General features: G+C 41.3%; 1 protein-coding gene across 1 annotated transcript in view; it reads left to right on the top strand.

Moving 5' to 3' along the window:
• The window catches only part of LOC109914955 (sodium leak channel NALCN), a 67,605-nt gene that overhangs the window by 1,449 nt on the left and 44,927 nt on the right, over positions 1-21,229 (top strand). The window contains exons 2-10 of the mRNA XM_048598412.1: positions 868-941; positions 2,622-2,723; positions 5,339-5,408; positions 10,096-10,187; positions 10,294-10,416; positions 11,955-12,011; positions 13,077-13,197; positions 18,765-18,896; positions 19,759-19,926. Of these exons, the coding sequence (XP_048454369.1) occupies positions 868-941; positions 2,622-2,723; positions 5,339-5,408; positions 10,096-10,187; positions 10,294-10,416; positions 11,955-12,011; positions 13,077-13,197; positions 18,765-18,896; positions 19,759-19,926 (939 nt within the window). The remainder of the gene's footprint in view (positions 1-867; positions 942-2,621; positions 2,724-5,338; positions 5,409-10,095; positions 10,188-10,293; positions 10,417-11,954; positions 12,012-13,076; positions 13,198-18,764; positions 18,897-19,758; positions 19,927-21,229) is intronic.

The raw sequence follows: 21,229 nt of genomic DNA, 5'->3' as shown, positions 1-21,229 counted from the left end.
CTCATCCCGCCCCCTTGACCTGTCTGTCCTCCCTGGACTGACCTATCTCCTCCCTACTTCCCCACCTACACTCACCTTTACTGGCTCCATTCCCGCCTCTTTGACCTGTCTGTCTCCTCTCCACCTATCTTCTCCTCTATCCATCTTCTATCCGCCTCCCCCTTTCTCCCTATTTATTTCAGAAACCCCTTCCCCTCCCCTATTTCTAAAGAAGGGTCTAGGCCCGAAACGTCAGCTTTCCTGCTCCTCTGATGCTGCTTGGCCTGCTGTGGTCATCCAGCTCTACACCTTGTTGTCTCAGATTGTCCAGCATCTGCAGTTCCTGCTGTCTCTCTCAATCACTCATGGGCAGTGGCCTCCCCATTCAGTTGGAATGGCCTCTACTTATCATCCTTAGGGAAAAAAAGTACCTTTCTGTCCTGGACAGACTTCAGGAGAAAACCTAGGTTCGGGTTGCAAAAAGCATGGTGCTGCTTTATGTCTGGTCTCTGACGTTTCCAGAGGTGAGTGGGGTGCTGTGCAGAGAATGAAGTGCTGTTCACGTACCTTTTAAATTCGGATTCTCGTGAGGGATCTGAACTTCCCGCCCAGTGCTCGTAAAATTTGACATCTTTACTCACGTATTGTGTGAATCAATCCACCCCACCCCCAACTAGAAGTACCTCCCACTTTTAGACCCTCCTCCACAGGAAGTCTCAGTGAAAGAAGGTGCTACCCATATTTAGATAAATGGCTATTTATTGAAAGAAGCCTAGGCCCTTGTGGTACTCTCATTAATTGCAATAAGATCAAACCACATGAACTATCTCCTAGACTTCCAGGAAATTTCCAGTTGAACTTCCCTCTCGTATCCATGGTTATTTGCAGTTGCGGCGATCAGTTTCCAGCATCTGTGCCCGGAATCTTCTTGAAAAGGAAAATGCAGTAAATAAAATCTTCAGGTAAGATTTATCATGCTAGAAATAATTTAAGTGTATATTTATTACCTCTATGTAATATTAAGAATGTTACAAGTTTACTTACCTCAATGTTGCACCTTCTGAGATGACCATTTAACAATGGAATTGTGCTGTTTAAATATTTATACGGGGAAAATCACCCTTGGATCATGACAACATTTCAGCTTCACAGCATCTTAATATATTGAAACACTCAAAATGCTTTTCGAGAGAGTAGTTTATGCAGTAATTAAAATTCTAAGCACCAATTTTCTTTTAACAGTACCTTGTGGTGCAGATTCCTGTCAATAACAGCAACTTGCATTTATATAATGTTTGAAATTTTCTTGATCCGTTCCACAAGAGGACTGTCCACACTCGTTGTTTCCGTCACTTTGAATTTTACCTGCACGTAATCTTCCTCTCTCATTGCAAAATTGCTCTGTGAATAATTCTGCAAACAAGCTCATATCAGAAAAAAAGAAGTGTTCTTAGTGCATGAGCTATTGCATGGGATTTTTACCAGTTAACAACTGATAGTGGTCAAAAGCCAGACCACCAGAACCAGAAAAGTTGAATGACACCCACTGTCGGCTGTGGAAAACCTACACGAGCACAAATCATTCAAAACTACCCCTTTCCTTACTATTAACAGAACCTCGGAATGTTTTCAATGTAAGGGATGCTATGTTGGACGTAAACAGGGAACATGAAGTGTGAAATTACTACAGCTGCTGAATAAGTGTTCTATCAAATCAATGAAAACAAAGCATATTCATCGCTTGCACACACATTAATAAAACTCAGAGCTAGCAAGAACGGCAGATGTTAGAGTCAGAGACAATACAGCGTGGAGCTGGAGGAACACAACAGGCCAGTTTGGTTTTCATTCTAATATGATTGAATTTCATTTGAGCTGTTTACTAAGGATTAATATTTCAACTTACAGTGTAAAAATCAAACTGGTTGATAGTACTCCTGTACAGAAACTCATGTGCAATAAAATTGTACTAATTAGGTATGAGACTTTCCACTCCATTGGGCTGTTTTTATTAAGTGTAATCTCTCCGATATCAGCACAAAAGATCACTAAAATTTAAGCACAACATGCATTCACCTTGATCTTTTGTGGCTTAAAGTTGTGCTAGAAGTGGGCCTTAAACACGAGATTGATCAGACCCCCAGGGTGAGTTAATTGGCATGAGTTTCTATTGTGGACCACCCAATAAGTTTCAAACAATGAAGCTGGATCTTTGGAGTTCAGTAACGTTCATTGAAAAATTTTGAATGTTTCAAATTGGATTACTTTCAGATGCTGGATTGATGCTGAGATTTAAAATTCTTCGTTTTTGCAATCCCATGTTTGCTGCTGTATTCATCAAACTTTGCCAAGTTACCGGTCTTAAATATATCAAGGAATACTTTCTGAAGCAAAATCTCTGAAAATGTAGTTGCACCACAATCATGGAAGAATGTGACTTTGATGATGTGTAAATGAATTTGCACAGTAGATTATATGGAAAAAGTCATAAGCTTCTCAAAACCAATGCAATTTGCACCCAAATCAGTATCTCCGTTTTTTTTGCGTTTAAAAATGGATTATTCTGATCTACTGTTGCCAAGAGAACACAATTGAGAAGTCATTGGTAATATATTCGTGTCTATTTCATTTGGTTTCCGCAGGGCCTGCACTCGGCAGCGAATGTTGAGTGGATCCTTTGAAGGGCAGCCTGCAAAAGAGCGTTCTATTTTGAGCGTCCAGCACCATATCCGTCAAGAACGCAGGTAACAACTCGGGTGTCCTGAAGGCTGAAGTTAAAACGTGTGAGAAGGAAGTCCAATAAAGCTTCAGGGAGATTTTGGTTGACCAAAATTTGCATGGATGTCAGAGATGGCAAATTCATCATGGACACTGTGTTTATTAATTGAAATCACTAAAGCTGGTGACTGGACCCAAAGCTTTAAGTCTCCACAGATGCTGCGAGACCTGCTGAGTTTCTCCAGCAATTTCTGTTTTGATCCCCAGTTGATGGTGATGGTTGAGTGGGGGATATGCTAGGCCATGAGGTTGCAGATCGTGTTGGAGTACAATTCTGCAGCTGCTAATGACCTGCCTCATGGATGCTCAGTGTTAAGTTGCTAGATCTGTTTAAAGTCTGTCCCATTTAGCACAGTGACAGTGCCACACAACACAATGGAAGGTATTGTCAACATGTAAGCAAGGCTTTGTCTCCACAAGGACTGTGCAGTGGTTACACTTAGCAATGCTGTCATGGACATATGTGTCTGCAGCTGGCAGATTGTTAAGGATGAGATCAGGTCTGTTTTTCCCTCTTGTTGGTTCCCTCGCCACCTGCCACAGACCCATTCTAGCAGCAATGTCCTTTAGGACCCAACCAGTCAGACCAGAATTGTTGCTACAAGTGTGGTGCACATCGAATTCCCCATCCCAGAGTACATTCTGTGCCTTTGCCACCATCAGTGCTTCCTCCAAGTGGTTTTCAACATGAAGGAGCACAGATTATGATATTAATCGCCATGGTAATCAGCAGGAGGTTTCTTTGCCTATGTTTGACCTAATGCCTGAGACTTCATGGTGTCTGGAGTCAATGTTGAAGACTCCCAGGTTGAAGACTCAACCTCTGTTGAGATGGTGATGGCTGTGTCTGGGACATTGTCTCTAAGGTATGATTCCATGAGTATGACTGAGTCAGGCAATTTCTTGACTAGTCTGTGAGACAGCTCTTCCAGTTTTGGCACTGGCCCCCAGATGTTAGTAAGGAGGAATTTTTCAGGGTCGACAGGGCTGTTTTGCCATTGTCATTTACAGTGCTTGGGTCAACACCAGGTGATCCATCTGGTTTAATTTCTTTTCTGAGTTTTTTTGTCACGATTGTTACCTTTGATTGCTCAGGCCACTTTTGGAATGCTGCATATAATTCAGGTCACCCTTCTATGGAAAGGATACTGTTTAACATGGGAGGGTGCAGAAAAAAATAACCAAGATGTTGCCGAGGTTGGAGGGACTTGAGTTAAAGGGAGAGGCTGAATAAGCTGGGACTTTTTTCTCTGGAGTGTCAGAGGCTGAGAGGTGACCTTATAGAGGTTTATAAAATCATGAACAGCATGGATAGGATGAATAGTCAAGGCCTTTTTCCTCCAGTGAGGTAGTCCAAAACTAGAGGGCATAGGTTTAAGGTGAGAGAGGAAAGATTTAAAAAGCACCTGAGGGGTAACTTTTTCACACAGAGGGTGGTGCGTTTATGAAACAAGCTGCCAGGGGAATTGGTGGAGGCTAGTACAATTACAACATTTGAAAGACGTTTGGATGGGTACATGAGTGGAAGGGTTTAGAGGGATATGGGCCAAATTCTGGCAAATGGGATTGGGTCAGGTTGGGATGTCTGGTCAGCGCAGACAAGTTGGACCAAAGGGTCTGTTTCCATGCTGTATGACTCTATTAGTGGCTTGCCAGGCCACTTAGAGGGCAGTTTAAACTCAACCACATCTTAATGGAATTGGAGTCACTTGGCCAGATCAAGTGAGGACAGCAGTTTCCTTCCCTGAAGGACATCAGTGAACCAGACAGGGTTTTCCAGCAATCAAAAAGATCATCATTTGATGATGACGTTCAGTTTCAGACTTTTATTGAACTGAGATTCAACCATCTGCCCTGGTGGGATTCGAACCCTGGGTCTCTGGATTAATAGTCGAGCAAAAATACCATTAGGTCACTGGCCTGTAATTTCCACGTAACACGCATGCAAAATGTCAATCATGAAAGTCTCTATCCCCACTTTCAGGGCATCATCTGGGGAACTGTGAACTGTGAAAACTGGAAGGATAGCTAACAATTTTATGTAACAAATGGACACTGCTGGCGACATTGACGCTTCACAGATTAGTTTTGAAATGTAACATTTCACACATCTGAATCTTTATTAAGATTGGCACTTATATTAAAATCGCCTTCTTTTTTTAAATGTGGTTTTTGTATAAAAACATACTCTCTTCGTAGTCCATTACTGAGTGTCCCCCACTGTTAATTGTATGATTTAAGGTTAAGTATATAATAGGTGGGGAGGACATCATTCAATGGATCATAACACATGCATGTATAAAGAAGCACCTATTGGTGGAGGGCTGTAGAGTTAGCAGTTATGCATTTGTAATGTCTCACTTTGTCAATAAATCTAAAACTCAGCAACAGTTGACTTTTGGTCTCCTTCACAAATTGCTGTCAGAAATTTAACATGCACGAGCATTTGTAACATAAGGGATCTGCAAATATCTTTGCGATTTTCTTTTCATTTCCATGCTTTGATCAGTCACCTTACTTCTGGGTGAAGGAAGGTGCTCATTTGAATACAGTGCTTTGATCATCGTTCTTGTCATTTCAGGTCCCTCCGACATGGTTCAAGCAGTCAGAGAATCAGCAGAGGGAAATCATTGGAAACACTGACACAAGATGTGAGTGAGAAAATAACCTTGGTGTGATAGCTAGCGCTTACCCTCTCCTGCTGCTAGCATGTTTCCATGACTACCAAAGATATGGCTTGAGTCCAAGACCAGAAAATAAATATTGTGTATATCAATAACAAGATATTGAATGGGCCAGACTTTTCTGTCAAATAACACTGAGGGTAATGACTCCCACTGTATATTAATGGTAACAATTGCTTCAGGCAAGGACAGAGGCACAGTTGCACACAGAAATCCAGAAGTTCACATCCAAAAGGTGCTGATTCACCACTATCTTCACCAAAATGTCATCTTGCTGTCTGCCTCACCATTGAAATGTATTGAACTGCACAGACTTCCCGTACTGATATTGTAGAAATGGACTGTATTCACCAGAAAGAGTTGTTCCCTGTCTATTTAGTTTAAACGTCCTTTTAAACAGAGTGATGTGTATTGATTACATCTCAAAACCCTTACTGGCCCTGAAAAATGCCTGTTACAAGTGTGGAATATCATTTTTCAGCTTTTAATCATTGTTGAAAACTTAAAAAATGTAAAACAAAATTTTAAAATTGCATTTTACGTTTCTGTCTTCCCTTTCTCTCTCTATTTATTTCCTCCAATCTTTTTTTCACTGTGTTTATTTCTTCCTGCACCTGACATGGCATTGAATTCACCCAATCTCATTGACACTTTTGTCTCAGACCTTGCAGTGTTAATTTCACAATTCAACAATTTGGTCAAGGAGATTCACATTTGCTTCCCCTGTCTGTTCAAATTTCCCTCAATGTAGCAATATTAGCTTTGTGCTTTTCGCAATTTGTTGTGCCATAAAGTTTAAAACCCTAAAAATACAAAGGCAAGTTAACAGCTAACTCAGGTACTGCAGATGCTAAACTGAAGATAGAGGAACACTCAGGCAGCATCGATGGAGAGGTGAAATTCAAGTGTGACATCTTTGGTAGGAAGACTCAAAATGTAGATTATTATTTAAGTGGAGAGATAGAAGAAAAAGGTGCAGTGCAGAAGTATCTGGGTGTTCAAGTGCATGAAGCACAAAAAGTTAGCATGCAGATATAGCAAGTAATTAAGAAAGAAGTTGGAGTTTAAAAATAGGGAAATCTTGTTGCAGTTTTACAAGATGCTCCTAAGGCTACAGATTCTCTAGGCTGATTTCTAGGATGAAGAGGTTGACCAATCAAGAATAGTTAAATAGGCTAGCCTTTTATTCGTTACATTTAAAAGAATGAGGGTGATCTTATTGAAACAAACATAATTCTGACAGGGCTTGAAAAAGTAAATATTGAGAAGATGTTTCCATGATCGGCGCTGGGTCCACTGCCTTACATCATTTATATAAATGGTTTAGATGTGAACATCAGAGCTATGGTTAGTAAGTTTGCAGATGACACCAAAACTGGAGGTGTAGTGGACAGCGAAGAAGGTTACCTCAGAATACAGCAGGATCCTGATCAGATGGGCCAATAGGCCGAGGAGTGGCAGATGGAGTTTAATTTAGATAAATGTGAGGTCCTGCATTTTGGAAAGGCAAATCAGGGCAGGACTTAAACACTTAATGGTAGGGTCCTAGGGAGTGTTGCTGAACAAATCGACCCTGGAGTACAGCTTCACAGTTCCTTGAAATTGGAGTCACAGGTAGATAGGATAGTGAAGAAGGCATTTGGTATGCTTGCTTTTATTGGTCAGTGCATTGAGTTTAGGAGTTGGGAGGTCATGTTGTGGCTGTACAGGACATTGGTTAGGCCACTATTGGAATACTGCGTGCAATTCTGGTCTCCCTACTATAGGAAGGATGTTGTGAAACTTGAAAGGGTTCAGAAAAGATTCACAAGGATATTGCCAGGATTGGAGGGTTTGAGCTATTCGGAGAGACTGAATAGGCTGGGGCTATTTTCACTGGAGCGTCGGAGGTTGCGGGGTGACCTTATAAAGGGTTATAAAATCATGAGGGGCATTGATAGGGTAAATAGACAATGTCTTTTCCCCAGGGTGGGGGAGTCCAAAACTATAGGGCATAGGTTTAAGGTGAGAGGGGAAAGATTTAAATGGGACCTAAGGGGCAACTTTTTCACGCAGAGGGTGGCATGTGTATGAAATGAGCTGCCAGAGAAAGTGCTGAAGGCTGGTACAATTACAACATTTAAAAGGCATCTGGGTGGGTATATGAATAGGAAGGGTTTAGAGGGATATGGGCCAAATGTTGGCAAATAGGACTAGATTTACATAGGATATCTGGTCGGCGTGGACGTGTTGGACCAAAAGGTCTGTTTCTGTGCTGTATGTCTCTGTGACTCCATGACTCTTGTGGGAGAAATCTCAAACTAAGTGACATAGTTACAGAATAAGAGCTGTGAAGGAATTTCTCCTCCCGGAGGATAGTGAATGTCTGGAATTCTCTACCCTAGAGAGTTGTGGAGGCTCGATCACTGGAAGTACTTAAAGAGGAGTTGACAGCTATGAGGAGCTGGCCTCACAAAAGGAACTAAGGCCTTGGGCAGATCAACTGTGATCTTATTGATCAGTGGGCCAGGCTTGAGAAGCCCAAATGACCTTCTCCTGCTCCAATTTCTTATGTTCTTCTGAGAGAAACAGATTTAAAATTTCAGCTCAATGCTGCCTGAGCTGCTGAGGGTTCTCCACCATTTTCTGTATTTATTTCAAAAGACAGACACTGTAAGATCCACATGACAGTAAAATCTGGCCCGTTATATTCGATCAGTGCCCTTTGTATTTAGTTGTTGGTGTCACTGACCAAATGCTGCTCTTCCCCAATTACTCTTGAGCAGGTAGTGGTGAGCCATCTTCTTGAATGGAAGTGAGTGGCTTGCTTAGCCATTTCAGAGAACAGTTAAGAGTAGGGGAAGATGTAGGCCATTGGCCCATCAAGTCTGCTCCGCCTTTCAAAGAGATCATGTTGATCTCTTTATCCCCAATTCCACTTTGCTACCTCTTCCCAGTAGCCTTCAATTCCCTTAATGGTTAAAAATCTGTCTATCTCAGCCTTGATATAAGTCACCAAATTCACCAAAGATCCTTAGATAGCACCTTCCAAAAGTACAACCACTACCATCTAGAAGGACAAAAGCAACAGATTCATGGGAACACGACCAACTACAAGTTCCTTTCCAAGCCACTCACAATCTTGGCTTGGAAGTATATTGCCTTTCTTTCAGTGTCACTGGGTCAATCCCTTGGAATTCCCTCCCTAATGGCATTGTGGGTCTACCTATAGCACATGGACTGCAGCAGTTCAAGAAGGCAGTTCACCAACACCTCAAGGCCAAGTAGGGATACGCAATAAATGCTGGCCCAGACAACAATTCCTACATCCCATGAGTGAATAAAAAAAATTAATGACCCAGCCTCATTAGTCCCCTGTAGTTAAGAATTCCACACATTAGCTACCCTCTAAGAGAATGAATTCCTCTTCATCTCTGTCCTATTTGGGAGACTTCTGACTCTGAGATTTTCTAGACTCTCCTACAGGAAACTACCTCTCTGCATCTACCCTGTCAAGCCTGTAAGAGTCTTACAGTAACTTTGCCTGTTATTCTTCTAAACTCCAGTAAGCACAGAACCAACTAACTCAACCTCGCCTCCTAAGAAAATTGTCCTAAACCTGTGATCAAGCTAGTGAACCTTCTGTGGACTTCCTCGCTTAGATAAGGGTAGAAAAACTACTCACAGTATTCTTGATGTGGTCTTACTTGTGACTGATGCAGGTTTAGCAAGATCTCCCTATATTTGTATTCCATTTCCTTTGAAATAGAAGCTAATTTTCCATTGGCCTTCCCTATTACCTGCTGAACTTATGCACTGGCATTTCATGATTTCTACATGAAGTCTTCCAAATCCTTCTGTTTTTCAGCTTTCTGCAGTCTTTCTCCATTTAAATAATATTCACTTCTATATATCCTGCCAAATTACATAATCTCACATTTTCCCAATTGTATTTCATCTGCCATGCTTTTGCCCATTCACTTAATCTGTCTATATTTCCCTGTAAAATCTTTATATCATCATGATTACTTGCCTTCCCATCTATTTTTGTGTCATCCACAAACTTGTCTATATTAAATTCACTTCCCTCATCCAAGTCATTAATATATATTGTAAGTAATTGTGGCCTTAGCACTGATCTCTCTGGCACTCCACTAGTTACTATTACCATTCTGAAAATGCCCTTCTTATCTCAACTGTCTGTCCTCTCCTAGTTAACCAACCCTCTAACCATGCAAACACACCATCCCAACACCATTGGTTTTTATCTGATTAAGCAGCTTAAAGTGTGGTACCTTATCAAACAGTTTGGAAATATTTCTAGGCCAGGTTGGATGAGGACAGCAGATTCCCTTTCCAGGAAGACATTAGTGGACCATATGAGTTTTTATGACAACAGTTGCCATTAGTGATGGTAGATTTTTTAATTTCAGGTTTTATTTTTAATTAACTGAATTTAAAGTCATTTTCTGCAATGGTAAAACTTATGTACAGGTTATTAGTCCAAATCTCTCACTTATTAATTTTAAGCACTAGTACCTACAAATGTAAGTTATTACCCAGAAATTTAAATTCTGTTCCCGATTACTGACAGAAACCTGGTTTCTTTTGTGGTGGATATTTGTTAATATGTTTCTCTCAGTACACAAAATAAAAATTGCCTAACCTTATCTAGCACTCCAGCACAGTACGATATCGAAACGCTCAAAGGGAAGACAGTGAAATAAAGATGATTCAGGAAAAAAAGGAACAAGCTGAAATGAAGCGGTAACTTTGCTGCTCTCCACAAACATTTTCAATTCTGTTTTATCTTTTGGAAAGCATTTTAGTAACGTCTTAATTTAAAACGTTCCCATCCTATCTCTCTCTTCAGCAAGGTTCAAGAGGAAGAATTACGTGAAAATCACCCTTATTTTGACAAACCTCTCTTTATAGTTGGTCGAGAGCACAAGTTTAGAACATTCTGCCGCCTGGTCGTGAGGGCCCGATTTAATGCGTAAGTCTCTCTCGACAGACAAAAACGTTTTCTATTGCACTTGGGTTTTATGTGTCCAGAATCTTCTTTAGAAGTAGGTGAGTTCAGTGGCCCTTACATGATCAATACGTAAACAGAGCCAGCCAACTTGCGCCACAATGAGATACGCTGAGTGGGAACCATCACAAGTTGCTGGAGGATCTCTGGAGAATGTAAGCACCACTGTCAACCGGACACTAAACAGCGAATCATCCTCATCCTCCCCATGAGCTTTGGGAAATTTTCTGCATTTGTGCATGCATTACACATTAACCACACCACAAAGTTAGGACTAATACTTATTTCTCTCTCTCTCTCTCTCTCTGTCTCTCTCTATTTATCTCTCTACGTAAGTCCGCTCTTTCTTTTCCTCTTCTCTTTCTATCCCTGATTTACTCTAATTCACCCAGTTTCACTCCATGTCCTTTCTCTGTTCCTTTCTAATTCTTTAAATCCCAGTTGGTTAAAGAGGCAGACTGAAATCCCATTTCTCTCACTGCACTGTTACCCTCCTAATAAGTTACAGAGCAAAAAAAAATGGCCTAAAGAGTGCCAGAAAGAATGCCAATTCCTTCGTACTCACAGTAATATGCCCAACAACTTCTGGGCCAAAGTGTTATTTGATTTTGTAATTTTGTGGGGTTATTATAGTGCCACACAGCATGCAACACACCCTTTGGTCTAACCAGTCCATGCCAAACATTATCCCAAACTAAACTCATCCCACCTTCCTGATCCCAGCCCATATCCCTCCAAACCTTTCCTATTCATGTATTTATCTAAGTGCTTTTAAACATTGTAACTGTGCCTACATCCACCATTTCTTCAGGAAGTTCATTCCTCATGTGAACTACTCTCTGTGTAAAAAAATTTGCCCGTCGTGTCTTTTTTAAATCTCTCTCCTCTCACCTTGAAAATGTGCCCCTACTCTTGAAATCCCCCACCCTAAGGAAAAGACACCTACCATTAACCCCACCTATACTCCTCATGATTTTATAAAGCCTGTGTAAGGTCACCTCTCAACCTCTTACACTCCAGTGAAAAAAGTCCCAGCCTATCCAGCCTTTCTTTATAACTCAAACCTCCCATGCCTGGCAACATCCTGGCAAATCTCTTCTGAACCCTCCATAAAGACTCCATTCACATGTGGCTGAACAGTTGATCAGAAAATTTTAAGCAGATTATAAAGGACTGTCAGTGGGTAAAATGACTGGGACTTAAACTAAGGGGAAAGACTTGTTCATTTCTGCTGTTGGCACTAAACCTTACTCTTTTGTTTCTTGTGCATCGGTAAGAAATTTGTTTTATAGAGTGCCTTTGACATAGCACAATCTCCCAAAATGTTTCAAAGGAGTTTATTCAGATAAAAGGGATATAGAAATCTTGGAGGGCTGCAGAATTGGAAGATATGACAGAGTCAGGGAAAGGTGAAGTTTTGGAGCGATTTGAAAATAAAGATGAGGAGTTTAAATATGAGGAACATTGGTCTCATGTGTCACAATTCAGTTCTTATCTTACAGATCCAAGACTGATCCAATTACAGGAGCAGTAAAAAATACCAAGTACCATCAATTGTAGTAAGTTTTAGTTTCTGTTCACCTTGTTACTTAATGCGAACAGTGTTGCATGTAAGTCATGTCACAGTGTGATGATCATTTTCTTACGTGATGGTCTCTGTTGACAAGGCCAGTTTTTGGTGACCATCTCGAGATGCCCTGGAACTGAATGGAGTTCAGAGTTCAGGAGTCAAGAGTCAAACACCTTACTTTGAGTCTGGAGTTGCATGTAGGCCAGACCAGGTGAGGACAGCAGATTTCCCTCCCTCAAGAACATGAGTGAACCAGATAAGTTTTCACAATAATTGTTGATAGTTGCCATGGTCAACATTACTGAGACCAGCTTTATATTCCAGGTTTTTAAATGAAATTTAAACTCCACCAGTTGTCCTGGTGGAATTTAAACCCATACCTCCAGAATGTTAACTTGGCCTTCTAGTTTACCACTATGCCATTGTCTCTCAATAATGTATTATGTACTGAGATGGTGTGAAATCTAAGTCAGAATCTATGAAAGTTAACTGGAAATTTTCAGGAGGCCCTCACTCTGGCCTAAGCTTGGAGGTGAGGAATCTCACATTCTCCAAAACCAGATTCCCAAGCCACGTTCTGGGAATGGGATCATTTCCATAACTCCGCAAAACTCCCAGTCCTGGAAAAGTGCAGCACTGGCTGTACATGAGCTAATCCCTATCCCAAGCAAGTGAGAGAGTGCATGCTTTCAGAACGAAATGGGTAAAGAAAATATGTCCTCAAACATTACAGCAGTGAGGCAGGTCATTCAGCTTTTGTTTCCTTGAAAGAGCTATCGAAATTAGTTCCTCTCCTCTGTTCATCCACATAACCCAGCAATATTCCCCCTTAGGTATTTAATCCAATTCCCTTTTCAAACTTACTGTTGAACTTGCCTCCACAGTCCTTTAGGCAGCTGATTCCGAATCATTTCTGATTGTTATATAACAATCTTCTCTTCATCTTGTCTCTGGCTGTTTTGCCAATTAGCTTCAGTGTCTCCCCTCTGGTTAATAATGCAATGACTTGAGCATGTTCTTCACAGAGTAATTGTTTTATTCTCCTGTCTGCTAGTGATTTACTTGGATTAGTCACGTATCTTGACTGGGTGATGATTGTCGTTACAATCTGCTCGTGCATATCCATGATGTTTGAAACACCTTTTACCACAGTTATGCACACACCTACTTTGCAGGTAACATTACATCAGTCATGTGTCTGCACTTAAATTAGTCAACATCCTACTGTCACTATGTGCCATGGAAACAACTCAGTGTCTTATTTAAAATTGAGTGTTCCATTTCCACCCGTGCATTCCTCATTTTCTTGCCATGTTTGAATGGAGCGATCACGTCAACAGTGCCATTTGTGCTTCAGTGGGTGATGCTGTCACCTCTGAGTCAGATATTCATGGGTTCAGGCCCAATTCAGAGAAAAGTCCAAGCTAGTGCTCCCATTGCAGTGCCAAAGGACTGCTGCACTCCCTGAGCTGTTTTCTTTTGGTTGAGATGTTAAATTGAGGCCCCTTCTCCTCTCTCAAGTGAACAGAAAAATCCTATGGTGCTACTTTGAAGAAGAACAGGAGAATTCTCCCTGTCCTTTAATCAGCATCAAAAATATTGTCTGGTCATTATTATTTCATTGTTGTTTGTGGGAGCTTACTGTTACTGTGCACAAATTTCCTGTTGAATTAAGAATCATGAAGTAATACAGCATGGAAACAGACCCTTTGACCCAAACTGGTCCATGCTGACCATGATGCCCACTCAGCTAGTTCCATATCCCTCTAAATCCTTCCCATCCATGTACCTATCCAAATGTTTTTTATATGTTATTATTGTACCTGCTTCAACCTCCTTCTCTGGCACCTCATTCCATATACACACCACTCTCTGCATGAAGAAGTTACCCTTCAGGACCTTCTTAAATCTTTCCCTCCCACCTTAAACCTATGCCCTCTAGTTTTCAATTCCCCATCTATATGCATTCATCCTATCTATGCCCCTCATGATTTTATGCACCTCAATAAGGTCACTCCTCATTCTCCTACTTTCTTTATTCTTTATTAAGTCCTATCCTGGCCAACCTCTCCCTACAACTCAGGCCTACTAGTCCTGACAACATCCTCATAAATCTTCTTTGCACACTTTCCAGTTTAACTACGACTTTCCTATAACAGGGTGACCAAATCTGTACATAATATTTCCTACGTCTCAACAGTGACACTACTTCAAGTGAATTTTATTGGATGCAAAGCGCTCTGGAATGTCTTGAGGTTATGATAAGTTCTACATAAATGCTAAATATTTATTAAATATTAACTGCTACATCAATGGCCTTCCTATCATCATAAGGTTAGATGGGAGGATATCAGTTCATAGAATCATAGAATCCCTACAGTGCAGAAAGAGACCATTTGGTTCTTCAAGTCTGCAATGATCTTTCAAAGATCTTCTGAGCCCCCCCTATCCCCTGCGTGGGTTTTCTCCCATGGCTAACCCACCTAGCCTGCACATCCCTGGACACTATGGGACAATTTAGCATGTCCAATCCACCTAACCTGCACATCTTTGGACTGTGGGAGGAAACCAGACCATCTGGAGGAAACCCATGCAGACACGGGGAGAATGTGCAAACTCCACACAGACAGTCGCCCGTGGCTAGAATTGCCCTCAGTTCCCAACCGCAGCAGTGCTAACCACTGTGCCACTATGCCGCACAATGTTCAGTACCATTCACAACTGCTAAGATAGCAAAGTAGTTTGTGTTCAAATGCAGCAAAACTTGGAAAATATCTATGCTTGGGCTGATGTGTGCCATGAATGTTATTAACCACCAAAATGCGAAACAATGATCATCTTCAACAAGAGAGAATTTAACCATCGCCCATTGACATTCAGTGGCACTACGAGTGCTGAATTCCCCACTATTAACGTCCTGGGGTTTACTATTGACTAGAAACTGAACTAGATCAGCCATGTAAATACTGTGGCTATAACAGCAGGTCAGGCAAGGAATTCTGCGGTGAGTAACTTGCCTTACTAACTCCCCTAAGTCTGTGCATCATCAACAAGGCACAGGTCAGGAATGTGGTGGCATACTTTTCATTTGCCTGGACAAGCGCAACTCTAACAACATTCAAGAAGCGTACCATCCAGGACAAAACATCCAGTTTGATTGGCACCCAATTACCACTTTCAACATTCACTCCTTTTACCACCAGTGCATAGTGCCAGCAATGTATAGAATCACCAAGACCCCCTGACAGCATCTTCCAAAGCCACGACCTATATCATCCAGAAAGACAAAGGCAGCAGATGCACAGGAACACCACCAGCTGCAAATACTCCTCTAAGCCACATGCTATTCTGACTTGGAAACATATCGCCATTACCTCGCTGGGTTAAAATCATGAAACCACCCAGTAACAGTGTAAAAACAGATAACACTTAACGTTGAAAATGCTCATTGCCCCGGACAATCTTCCAATGCTGGAAATGTTGGCAAATGTGGAGGGTGGATGTGTGGTTAAAGATTGAGAGCTTTGTTACTTTCCCTCAGCTCGGAGATGGCCATGCACATGATTGTACAACTCCAACTGCCCCACCCTGTAAAACATATTGTGCCTCCTGGTCTCCAAATATATTTTAAATTTTCTTTTCTCTTGAGTGTTAGCTTTTTCTACAGGGCTCAGGAGATTAATCTTCTAATGTTGGAGACCCCAGAGCAAATCTGAAAGGTTCGCAGCTCCTACCTGGAACCTGTTGCATTTCTGATGTGGTTTACTCAGGCAGAATAAAACCAAAATCTAAATATACATAAATATCCATTCTACAACTTATTTAGCTCACTCCATCCCTGTAACCCTTTGAGATATCTGCACATGTCCAATCCTGGCTGTTTGTGCATTGTCAGTTTTAGTTTCTGCACTGCTGGTGGTCATGCCTTCTACTGTCTGGACCCTAGCCTCTCGATCACTCTGTCCTCACTTTAGATACTCTGTAACATCCTACTGCTTTCACTAAGCTTTTGGTCACCTCACTTGGTACTTCCTTCTGTGGCTCAGTGTCAAACTTTTTTGTGAGAATCACTCCTTGTTTTGTAACATCAAAGGTGCTATATAAATGTATATGTGTATATACAACATATAAAATATTACTGTTGCTTAGCTGCCTTGACATGGATCTCATGTTATTTTCTATTGAAATATAATGGATTTTTTTCATTTATAACATCAGTATCCCTTCCTCGTAGGGCACTTAATGGGTTGAGGTAGATTTGATGATGAGCCTTGCAGTTTTTTGAGTTTGTGTCTTAAATCTGATCATTATAAGGTTGAAATCAAGACTGTGCAGTGCCTTTGTTTACCAGTTTGACCTAACCATTTAATTGTGAATTATTCATCAATTCCTGTACAAACCATAAAATGAAAATTGGAATAATCCTATTTGTGACACATTTTTATTTGCCATTTGTGTTTATGGTTTCCTGAGGCAAGTCATTCAGAAAATTTGAAGGGTTGTAGTCCTCGCTGCAATTCATTTAACATAAAATAAAAACCAAGTGCAACAAAATGTGAAACAACCAGAACTTACACTTTCCTTTATTAGGGTTAAACTGCTGCAGCCAAGAAATGATGTTTCCTGTTCCTAAAGATAAGGGGCTTGAGGGTTAATGGGGCACAGACAGGGGTCCACAACCAGATCAGCCATGATCTTATTGAGTGATATACAGCAGGCTTGAGGGGCCAAATGGCCTACTTTATCTACAAAGGCTGCCAGACATGTGTGAATATTCCCAGCAATTTCTGTTCTTTTTATTTCAGATTTCCAGCACCTGCAGTAGTTTGCTTTTATCAATATGTCCCAATTCCTGATGCATTTAACTTCCTTAGGCCATCAGATATACTCTGGAACATATGCGACCATTTACACAGCCTCTTTCATAATCACAGGGCAATCCCAAGTGTTTCATGAATAATAACAACAACAACTTTCCCTTGTATAGCACAGTCACATAGTCAAATGTCCAAAGGCTCTTCACAGGAAATTATAAAGCAAAATATGACCCTGAGCCATGCAACGAGGTGTTAGGGTAGATGAGCAAATGCTTTGAGAAAGAGAACCGGAGAGAGGCAAGAGAGAGAGAAAGGAAAAAAAAGGGAAGAGACCGAGAGAAAGAACTAGGGGGGATAGAGAGATATTTAGGGAGAGAATTGTAGAATCAAGGAGCAGGGCAACTGAAGGCACAACCACCAGCAGTGTAGCCATGGAATCTGTCAATGTACCAGAGCCCGGAATAAGAGGAGTACAGAGATCTTGGATCATCATGGGACTCAAGAAGTTTACAGACCTAAGAGTGAGTCCAATCCCAACTGATACTTTGTTTTTACATTAAGGGTGACATCTTGCTTAATATCATGTAGGACTTAGGAGGAGAAGTAGGCTGAGGACTGTGGGAGGGAATGCTGCACTTTTCAAGGCATCGTAGGTAAAGTTTACACCGCTGCTTTGTTCAAGCAGTGGGGGAAGCTGTTTATAGATAGGCCAGGAGCCGGGGTGGGGGGTGAGATACAACTGGAAACAAGTTGCTCATTGTTTTGTAACCCATTGTGGATGTCAAAGGCCATAAACTTGACAACTGTTTGATTGGCTGCTGCATAGCTGACCAGCTTCTGGGTGGTCCCTCTCTGTTTCTCGCTCTCTTTCCCCTGAATCAGTTGCTCTTGTTAAGAAGTGAAATAACCTGAAGAAAATGTCAGTTATATAAAGCACCAGGGAAACAAAGGGAATCCCTCAACTGAATCCTGACGATTGGTGCAATTGAATTGTTTTCCCAATGTATTTTTTTCCTTCCTACCATAATACCAATTTTTTTTTCATCTATCCATGTCTTGTCTGTATATGTATGGGGCCTTTAGAAGGGAGTTAGAGCTTTTGCTCAAAGTTATATGTCAACAGTTTGTAGTTGTTTACCTGTGGTTAGGATCTATTTATTTGTAATAACTAATTGTTATTGTTAAGTACAGAAACTCAGTCTGTGTTTTCTGTCAACCAGAATCTATCAAGCAGGTAAATTGGGGGACGCTGTTCCTGTTTGCTAAAAGTTTTTAAATTTTGTGATAGCTCTGGAAATAGCAGAGTTTGATTTCCAGCACACGTCCCTAGTGAGGTGTGACAAATCACACTGTACCTTAACCATCTGTTCCAACTGGCCTCCTCAATTTTCTTTTTGATTACCTAATCATAAAACTGTAATGATCGTTATTGCTTCCTGTTCTAAAACATGCAAGATTCAAATTTTAATTGTAATTTTAGTTTTAAAGGTATCCCTGAGTTGTTTACAAATTGTAAGGTTGTTTTGGTTTAAAGTTGTATATCACCAAACCTTGCAGCACAAGAGGACAACAGCCCACCATACCTTGTAGTAGCTCTATGATAGAGCTATCCACTTAGTCCCACGTCACTGTTCTTTCCACATAGCCCTGTAAATGTTCTCATTTTCGAGTATGTATTCAATTCCCTATTTGAAAGTTACTGTTGAATCTGCTTTCACTGCTCTTTCAGGCAATGCATTCCAGATCGTAGCAATTAGCTACGTAAAAAACATTTCCCCCCACCATCCAACCCCTCCAAGCCTTAGATATTTGCCAATTATCTTATGTTTATGTCCTTCTGATGAGCAACTGGCGTTATTTGATGAAGTATTATTTGCATTTTATTTTGTGTACCTATATATTCATTGATGTGTTTTGTGTTCCAGATAGCTGAGTACGCCTTTGTAATTTTCATGAGCATTGAGCTAAATCTAAAGATCTTGGCAGACGGCCTATTCTTCACACCTACTGCTGTCATAAGGGATTTCGGAGGAGTGATGGACATCTTTATTTACCTTGTAAGCCTTTCAGTTTCTGTATCATTCATTACAAGCAAAGTTTCAAAGGCCATCTGTTGAGACCTCAAAGAAGCAAGAAATACACAGTGAACAAACTTGGTTCTGATAAAAGTTAACTGAATAGAAATAAAGGACAAATCAAAGATCTGTGCAGACTCAGTGTTCTGTGAGCAGTTCTACTGTCCATATTACAAAAAGACGTAGAGCTTCTTAAAAAGATACAAAAATGAATCACAAAGATGAGTGGTTGTAACAATGAGTGAGACTATGTAAAGGGCACTTTTCTTTAGAACCTCTCGTGATGACCTGATACAGGTCTTTGAAATTATGAAAGCAGACAGAGAGAAAATGTTTCCACCTATGACAGAAATCTGAATTAAGGGGTACAAATATGAAATAGGGAATTCAGTAGAAAATTGTTTGCCCAGGGAATAGTGAGAACATGGAACTCCCTACCACAGAGAAATTGCAACAAATTGTGCAGGTGTAATTCAGGGTAGGTTAGATAAATACACGAGGGAGAGGGGAATAGAGGGATAAGTTGATTGGGCGAGATGAAGCAGGGTGGGAGGTGGTTCATTCGGAACATAAATGCCAACATGAACTGAATTGGGCTGAATCGCCTGTTACCGTTCTGGACATTCAATCTATCAGTATCTGTAAAAAGTAACATTTGCGTTTCCAGTGTGGCTTCTCTGAGAATTTGAGTGTGCTTGTAAGGTCCCACTCACCATTGCTCCAGGATTGGTTCTAGCATTCATGTCCACAGCTGTTGGACATTTAGAATTTTATGTTTGTGCCTTGCTATGAAGAACATTGTCTTGTTTTAATGCTACTTCTCCTTTGCATTTTTTGTTTCAAGCAAAGTTTGATCTTTCTGTGGTGGATGCCGCATAATGTTCCCGCCAAATCTGGAGCACAGCTCTTGATGATGCTTCGGTGCCTGAGACCGCTCCGCATATTTAAGTTAGTCCCGCAGATGAGGAAAGTTCTCCGGGAATTATTCAGTGGTTTCAAAGAGATATTTCTGGTAAGTAGCCAAACCTTTTTGGGATCCCGGACTGCAATACAGTTGTACCATAGGAACAGGAGGGGGCCATTCAGCCCCTCAAGCCTGTTCTATTTGATTCTGTCAGACTGTGGGTAATCCATCTCTTGACTCGATCAACCTACCTTGATTCTATTACCCTTAATCCCCTTACCCAGCAAAAATCTATCCATCACAGTTGTGTTGCCTCAACCTCCACATGTTTTTGGGAAGAGAGCCTTCGTGAACAAGTGTGTAGTGGCCTCACATGATGGGCTTTGTAGATAGCGATCGTCTTTAAAAAGAGATGCAGACTTTTCAATGACCAACACAGTGAAATCTCATGACAAGATTTCAAAATTATGACTTTTACTGTAACAAGCCAAAATCAACATTGACTAATATTTCTTAGCTGCCAGCTAATACATCAACCAATAGAAAAGGTATTTCCCAGGAATTTCTTAACATAACTGCAAACTCACGTCACATTTGTAGATTATGGCACACTGTCAACAGATACATACTAAAAAATCCCAAAAGTCTTACAAACCCAACCGTATGGCATGGCCTATTTACGATGAATTTAGGACCAGGTTTCTACAATAGCTCCCCATGCAGCTGTGCTTTTGGACACCGTGGGCAGAATTGTATGGTGGGTGGGGGAGCTGCTCACAATCTCGACCACCCCATTCTGCCCTTCCCTGGAAGGAATGTCAGCAGGATCCCGAAACACCGAGATGAAGCCTGTCCCACACCCAAACCATACTGCGAGCAGCTGAACTGATGGAGAATAGGACGTCTATCCCTCACTGAGAGCAAGTGTCACTCTCTGGACCCATTGACCAATCTGATTAGTTAGCAGCAGTCCCGGTAGTGCCAAGAGCTCAGTAATGGGCACTGCACAGAGAGCCGGGTGGATTGCAAAGAAGGTTCACTGGATCCAGGAATTTGGTCAGTCAGGGGCATTGGGAAGGGAGCGTTTGATCAGCCCAAGGAAGGGATCTGTGAGGTGGGATTTGGAGAGCAGCTGGCAAAGGAAGAAATGGCGGGTTTTGGCTGCATGGCCCCAACATGTGCGGGGCAAACCCCACCTTCCCCCACCCGAGGATAGTAGCTTCCCCTCCTGCCCTTTTTAAACTTTCTTTTAAAATCTTGGGCTGCTCACTTCCATCTGCGTGCCTATGCCAACTCTGTTATGGCGCAGGCAGCATATTATCTGGTTCAACTGGCTTGGAAACAAGCTGGAACAAAAACAAAGTTGCTGGAAAAGCTCAGCAGGTCTGGCAGCATCTGTGAAGGAGAAAAT

This window comes from Rhincodon typus, chromosome 6 (genome assembly GCF_021869965.1).
Source record: "Rhincodon typus isolate 14 chromosome 6, sRhiTyp1.1, whole genome shotgun sequence".
Classification (NCBI taxonomy): Eukaryota; Metazoa; Chordata; class Chondrichthyes; order Orectolobiformes; family Rhincodontidae; genus Rhincodon; species Rhincodon typus.
The sequence above is the reverse complement of the archived record's forward strand: the minus strand, read 5'-3'. Positions and strand labels throughout refer to the sequence as shown.